General features: G+C 39.1%; 1 protein-coding gene across 5 annotated transcripts in view; it reads left to right on the top strand.

The window, feature by feature from the left end:
* LOC138000717 (glycine receptor subunit alpha-4-like) overlaps nucleotides 1–7,500 on the top strand; it is a 55,865-nt gene that overhangs the window by 20,014 nt on the left and 28,351 nt on the right. For 4 of the 5 annotated variants that reach the window (XM_068847331.1, XM_068847334.1, XM_068847332.1 and 1 more), the window contains 2 exons: nucleotides 1,485–1,585; nucleotides 5,492–5,592. In XM_068847331.1, the coding sequence (XP_068703432.1) occupies nucleotides 1,485–1,585; nucleotides 5,492–5,592 (202 nt within the window). Of the gene's footprint in view, nucleotides 1–1,178; nucleotides 1,335–1,484; nucleotides 1,586–5,491; nucleotides 5,593–7,500 lie in introns of those variants that run through there. The other variant, XM_068847333.1, reaches the window with a different exon arrangement.

The following is a 7,500-nucleotide window of genomic DNA, read 5'->3' as shown; positions in this document are numbered from 1 at the left end:
ATGCTACACCTGAAAGGAATTGCAAGGAATTGGAAATCAGAGGCTCCGTATGAAGGACAAACACTGCGGAAAGCTGTATGATCTATCATGGATTTTTCATTAACCGACATGATATAAAAAAGTATTTTAAACATACTTCTTTCTACTGTTCAACTACGCTTCTTTTCTTATGAAGTCTCTCAATTTAATGATTCACGGCTTTACATTGCTAAGCTCAGAACTAGAAAAAAAGCACACAAAGGGCATCTGTATCCAACAGTTGCAGCGAGAGCTGAGATGAATTACTTATGAAATTTGTTGTGTTCTGGCCTCTATTGAGTATATTCTAAAACAGTGGATAGCGTTTAAGGCGTGCTTTGGTTGGCTTCTCAAACTCCGGATATTGCGCCCGAAAATATTGTAGTCGTTGCAGGAATATTGAAATGAGTTAAAATCATCTTTTTGTTCTATGTAATGTCACTGTTTTAGTATATACTAAAAAAACTCGCAACCCGATAAATATCCACCACTAGCCACCTCTACTTCGGTGAATAGTTGAATACTAACTGGCGAATGTAGTCATTTCCAAGTCTTTGGACCACTTCGCTCTTAAAATCGTTTGCTTTCCGTGACTTCACAAGGAAAAGGAAGGCAATTTTATGATATGTGAAAGATAATAATACAGATAACACCATAGAGAATGAAGACAGATGGGATGAAAACGAGTTTTCCTTTTTGACTTAATTCTTTTTCTTTAAAATCAATTTAAGATTGTTTTAGGATCTTAAAAGTCATTGAGTTCACTTCGAGTTCATCAGACTGGGTTTATTTCTCATTTAAAATAAAATTTGACTATTTTAAAAGACAAATTTCCAATTGTAGGTTTCAGTTAACATAGTTTTAGCAAACCAAAGCATTGTCATGCAGTTCTGATATTTATCAAAGTAAAACTAAGCCCTTACCTTTGCAGTTTAACAAGATCATTTTTCTTCATTTAATGGTGGTTCTTTCCTTCTTCCCGTACTAAGGCAAACTTCTAGATCCTATTTTTCGTGTTCTATTTAATTCCAATTATCTCCGTGTGAACAATTTAGGACAAACGTTGTGTAATTTGAATCTTAATCAAAAGTTCTATAAGAAGTTTCCCGCTATGTATTGTGATGTTTATTCGCTGAAGAACATGTTATCAACATTGAAATTTAATTTTAAAACCTCAGTTGGATATTGCATTACTGAACGTCTTATGCAAGACATAGAAAACGATTCCTTATTCGATCACTGCAAGACTAGTGAGTGAAGAAGAAGTGTTGGTGTCTTCAATTTGGCGGCAAAATTCTTTCTGAATTTTCTCAAAAGTAAGGACGGCTTTTGGTTTTTTCAAAATGCCATATAGCATTTGGTCAGTGAGAAACGCTAGATCTAGTCGTTTTACCGGGTTACGGGAAAGATAAATGAATAATATGCATGCATGCAGTCTCATAGAAAACGTTTGTTTTTCTGTTCAGATGATTGTTATATATGTGTGGATACTCCCGGTTCTAGCAGTTTTAAACGAAGGGGAATATTCTTTGGCCAAAGAAGTACCAGTAAACTCTTCCATCGTTAGGTAAGCTGGTTTAAAACAGAATGCGATATCAACCTTAGTTATAACTTGTACAATACAAATATTCGTTAAATATAGAAACTAAAAAATTCATTTTGTACCCAAAATTTCAGTGTTACCTATGGCCTTTCTAACCTTTTTTCCCATTTACTTAGCAATCAGCTTGGAAGACAGCTCAAGCTTTTTGGACTGGAATACATACATTCTCATCTCCAGATTCCGTGACCATGATGATGATTCCATGGTCTTGCTCTTGGTTGAATCCAAGAACTGGCAATCGATTTTTTGCACCCTTTTGTGCGGGACGTTTCTAGAAGAAACTGTAGTACTGACATATTTCATTCCGTAGTTCTTTTATGTCTTACGTCATTGCATGTAGTACACATAAGATTTATGTTAACATCAGGCTCCCTCTTCGCAGGGCAAGCGAGAAAGATGGGGAACTTGGGTATGCCTACTCACAGGCTAATATCGCAGAAGCCTTGGATTCACATCTCGTTTTAGCCTAAATTTTTCCCGCTTCCCTATCGGTACTGGGCAAATAATCTTTGTAACAGCGATGACCTATAATCTCAACATGTAGAATAAAGTGATTTGCTATTCCACTATTAAGCCTTTTTGCCATATTTGATCAAGGTAACGCGCGAAATATGAGACGGAAATACATTGCAGTGGCCAGGCGTGAACGGTTTAGAACAGTACAAACGCGAACGGAACGGGAGTTTTTCGATAAAAGAAATATACCAAATCGACTAACTCAATGTTGTACCCATTGAGTTAGCCGATTTGGTGTATTGTTTCAACATGAAGCAAAGCCCGAGAATCTTCTTGGTTTGCACTCACGTGATTAGACGGCATTGTTGTTGTAGAAAACAAAATCAAAATGCGTTTTGCATAATAAAAGAGCCAATATCCCACGAGTCTTTTTCGCTATTGTTCGGTACACCAACATAGCCGCCAATGACGTCAGGTGCAAAAACAGCTTGGCATCGCTTGTCACTCGTCGTTTCGTTTGTCCGTTCAAATAAAGGACATTTGAATGGTTTCGTCTGTGTTGTTTTCGTTATTGGCACACGCCTTATTATTATTCAATGGATACCATTCTCAATCAATGCTGGAAGAAGTCAAAAGACCAGAAAATGGCTTAATTGTGGAATAATGAATCCCTTATTATTGGAAGGTTTAACATTTAAGTCGAGCGGACATTTTTCTCCATTGTTGCTCGTATTCCTCGTATTATATATTAAGGCACAGGGCCCCCACGCAATCTGTTTGTGTAACCGATACGTTTGTAATTTTACTTAAAAAAAAAAAAAAAGATTATGTGTATGCCATAAGACAAGTTATATTATTATTGCTGCGGAGCGAGCGACCGAAGCGAGCGAGCAGCAACGTAATCTGGATTTAGGAAAAGTATGAAAGCTGCGACGAATTCTCAAATTCACCACTTTTTATCAGAATGCATTACGTTCAACCAGAATGCATTGCATTTAACCAGAATGCACTGCGCCAAGAATAACCTAAAACATAAACAAAACAACCTCCAAATAAATAACAGAGCCGCCACGGCCGGCTTGCGGAAAATTCTGACATCTGAACTTTGAGCTTCGCATTTCATCGTTTGGCGCAGTTACGCCTCCTTCTGGTCGAATTCTACAATCGTAAAAAGAACTGTTATGAAATTTGTCGTTACTCAAACTTGTAGAATGGTTAGAACAATTACGAAGAAATAGGCGTAAAACATTTTTTTTTAATGTGCTGCGATACATACGATCGAAACTGACTTAAGGACGTTCGAGCCCATTCTACTGCGCATCCTTACAGCGCACGCAAATTCACATGCCACGTCATGCATCGAGCGCGCGCGCTAAGTATTAAAATGAACAATGATAGGGAAGATGGCCATTGCTATAGCTTTGCTTAGATTTAACGATCTTGGATGTTCGGTGACCCTATACTTTTCTTTCCAGAAACAGATTTTATTTACAATTATTTCCACATTGTCCAAAAATGAACAAAAAATTTCAAGATTTCTGTCCTCGGGACATGGAATCCTGCCATCTTGCGGCTGCAAGGCGCATGAAACTATGGTCGCTAAATGCGACCTTGTTCTGTAAGGAACCTCAACAGTTAACTAAATTCACTTGACGTTCCACTTAAACAAAGTTTGGTAGAGAACATTTCACTTCAAAGATATAATTGCAATATTTTTGGGCTTACAGACACTGTGGCCTTATTCGCTAAAGAAACCGGATTTTTTCGGATTTAGGGTGTTCTACCGGGCAAGTTCTCTCCAAAACGAAGTCGGTGATCCCCCATTTTTTTTACTTTTTTGACATCACTAACTCATCATCTTTCAAGGGTAAAATTTGCAGAAAAAAATCAATGTTAGAATTTTTGCGCGAACGTCCTTAAGTTATACTTGCCACATGTTTCAAGCCGTAGCACTGATAAATGTTCTACAGACACTTGTTGATGAGTACCAGGACAGATTTGAAGGTACAATTTCGTTTCTTTCTGCGTAAAATTTAGACATCTGAGGGATCTTTCGATTCCCGCAATCTGGTGCAAGGAGAGTTTGCAGTGTCTTGCATTCTCACACCATGCACTAATTTCAGATCAGTGGCTTATCAGCTAGAGTTTGTATTTTCTTTCCGTTTACATTTCCTCCACTTTATCACGGTCTTGAAAGAGGGTGTTTCGGGTTAAATTTCGGCACATTGACGATATTTTCATTCCCTAAACAAACTAAGTTAAGTCCCACTGACTTCAATACGCCGTTGCTGTGGTTATCAATGTTGTCACTATCAACGAAATGTACCACAGCATTACTATCTATTAGCTACACCAGTTTAAATTGTCACGGCGAAATATAGAAGTGATCCTCGCACTTATCGAGACAATTTGAGCATCTGTTTCATGATTTTAAACACCTGAAAAATTCAGGCGACCTCTGCGATGCCAGTGCACAGCTCTCATTGGTCCTTTCTAGGGAACGAATGAGTCCGACAAATTGACCTGCTTCCAACTGATTGGCTTTATATCTCAGTTGGTAGAGCATTACACCGGCATCGCAGAGGTTCCTTGGTTCGAATTCCTTTGAAGCTGCCTGAATTTTTGAGGCTTTTATAACAGACCATTGCTCAAATTATCTCTTATAGACACGAGTACGTATGATTACAGTTTAAACGAATCACTAATCACGAAGGTGTGCTCAAGACAACTTTTTGCCACTTCGTGAACCGGGAACGTACTACAAACATCAACGAAGTCTACAAAAACCTTGTGATCCTTGTCTTTTGACTTTTTTTTCACGCTTCATATAAGGTGTTAATTTAAGTCGTCGAACGCTTCACGTATTTATCTCATTTTCCTGTGATCGATGCCTGAAAAATTTAGGCTTTTACAGGAGCTGAAACCAGATCTCTGTGAAACCATCGCAGTGCTTTAATCAGAATTAAGCTACCGTGCAAAAGGGAAGGTGGTTTTTTTGTGAGTTCGTAACAAGCCCGTACATGATGTGAATATGAAAAGGCTTATGTATGTAAGACATATACTTGAATAGCGGAAAGAAGCGTTTGTTATAGATATATGCTGGGGTCAGCGTTGAAGCATCTGTACTGTTTGCGCATGCTTTCAACTCCTCGCTGCTAAATTCCGTTACTCTCAAATACGCAAAAGCTATAAGGGATGGCCTGTTCTTTGTCCCCTTTGTTAAACCCTATGAAGGGTAATGTAAATAAATTCAGAAAAGGAAGAACTTTCAGTAGCTTAAGCTAACCCAGTTCCGGAATCATGTCACTGTAAGATTTATTCAAAGTTTTTCCTCAAATACCCACTAAGCCCCTTTTTCATGATGAACTAAAAAAGGCAAAGTATTGAAAAATGAAAATTTTTATTTTTCCCTAGGGAGGGTTCTACTTCCTGGAAAGAAATTGCTAGGAACAGATCCCACTTAGTTAAAGATCTGCTTCATGGTTATGATAAAAGGATACGACCCTATACAGGAGGTGAGAATCACTGCGTGGTAATTGTAACAAATGCTGTGTACATATAACAAGTGCTAGGAACAGATCCCAGCAAGAGAAAATAAAGTTATTTTTAGATTGACTTCCGGGCTGTGCAGATCCCAAGGGGAATAGGAAACAGCCAATCAGATGGTAGGAATGTGCACGTGTTCACTGAGCGTGGACTATCCACACGGAACACATTCTGGTCATATGATTGGCTGTTGCCTATTCCCCTTGGCATCTGTACAGCCTAGAGGGTAGGTCTAAAATATCTTGAGACATATTACCTATGGAAAAGGGCATGTATTGGGGGATGCCCTCTCCTCCCCCTTTATTTTCTCTTGATCCCAGTTAGCAGGAGTCCATGAGTAGGAGCCTTCAAATGCACTATATCCTTGAGTCAACCTTTGCGCGTATTTTTTCTATTTTTAGAACGAACTATTCAGCAGCACACACTCACATTTACATAAATGTGTATACATTGTTTTTGCTATTTTTGTCTTCGTTAGACAAAGCCGAAGACCTCGTGGCGTTCCAAAAATACTGAAAAAGATACGCGCAAAGGTTGACTCATAGGGCTTGTATGGGAGAGGCAAGCTCCTACTCTTGGGCTCCTGCAGTTAGTTAAAGAAACGAATTAATTAATATCGAGTTGCAGGCATTCAAGAAAAGTCTTGCTAAACACCGTAATCGTTTAATGACATAAATTGTCATATATCCTAAACTCTGAGCAGCATAGCTCTCAAGATCCAACGACTGGTGCAAGTACTGGGGAAAGTCAGAACACAATGAGGCATATTCCAGGGTGATAGCTTATCTCCTCTTCTGTTTGTTATCTGTCTAATACCGCTCTCGCTAATCCTGCGGAAAACGAAGGCTAAAGACAATTTAGGAAAGAACAGTGGGTCATTTAATTATTTACTGTTTATGGGTGATCTTAATCTGTTTGGAAAGGATGAGCGTGAAATTGAATCCCTGATGAACACAGTCCTTGTGTTTAGCAAAGACATTGCCATGGAGTTTGGCCTGAAGAAGTGCGGCAAGCTTGTGCTGAAGAAGGAGAAGGTTGCTGGATTTGAATAAGTGGATCAACCAGCGCTAACCAGACTTGGAGCAACCGGCCCCTTGGCAGTATCAGTGATGCAATATGGAGCTGGAGTTGTTAGGTCGACCAAGATGGAGTTGCAGAATGTAGATCGGAAAACGAGGAAACTGATGACTTTCTATGGTATGCTGTACCCGCGTGGAAATGTAGACCGCCTATATTTACCGAGAGAAAATGGGGGCCGTGGATTATTGTGGTGGAAGACCGTGTACGGTTGGAGGAAACTGGTCTATTTTATTATGTCCAGAATAGTAGTGAACGACTTCTGGAAGCGGTAAACATTGAGGGCGTATTAAGAAGTGGTTAACTCAAAGTCCCAAGGAAGTCAAGAACAGAAACTACAAAGAGCAATTTGAAAGTTGGAAGAGTAAACCCCTTCACTGTCAAATCCTACTGCAAACAGAGGATGTAAGAGATAAAAATCATGGAACTGGATGCAAAAAGGTGATCTTAAGGACGGTGTCTAATAATTCAAAGGTATTTTTACGCGGTTTTATGGATATGCGGGAAAAGCAGATCTCAACAAGTGTTATTAAGGAGGAGTCTGTAGGCCACCTAATATGCGAGTGCAGTAAACTAGCTCAAAATGAGTATAAATGTTGACGCGATAATGTGGCCAGGATAGTTCACTGGAACATTTCTAAAAAAACATTGCCATCCTAGCCTGCTGCAGATAAATGCAGGTATGAACATGAACCAAGTCTTGCTTTCTTCTATCCTTTGTTCCTTCTTTCACGTGTCTCTTCAGCTTCTTCCAAATTTCTTTCCAGTTCTCATATCTTTCAACGTCCATTTCCAGTTAT

This window comes from Montipora foliosa, chromosome 4 (assembly GCF_036669935.1).
Source record: "Montipora foliosa isolate CH-2021 chromosome 4, ASM3666993v2, whole genome shotgun sequence".
Lineage (NCBI taxonomy): Eukaryota > Metazoa > Cnidaria > Anthozoa > Scleractinia > Acroporidae > Montipora > Montipora foliosa.
This window is presented reverse-complemented; position numbering and strand designations above follow the sequence as displayed.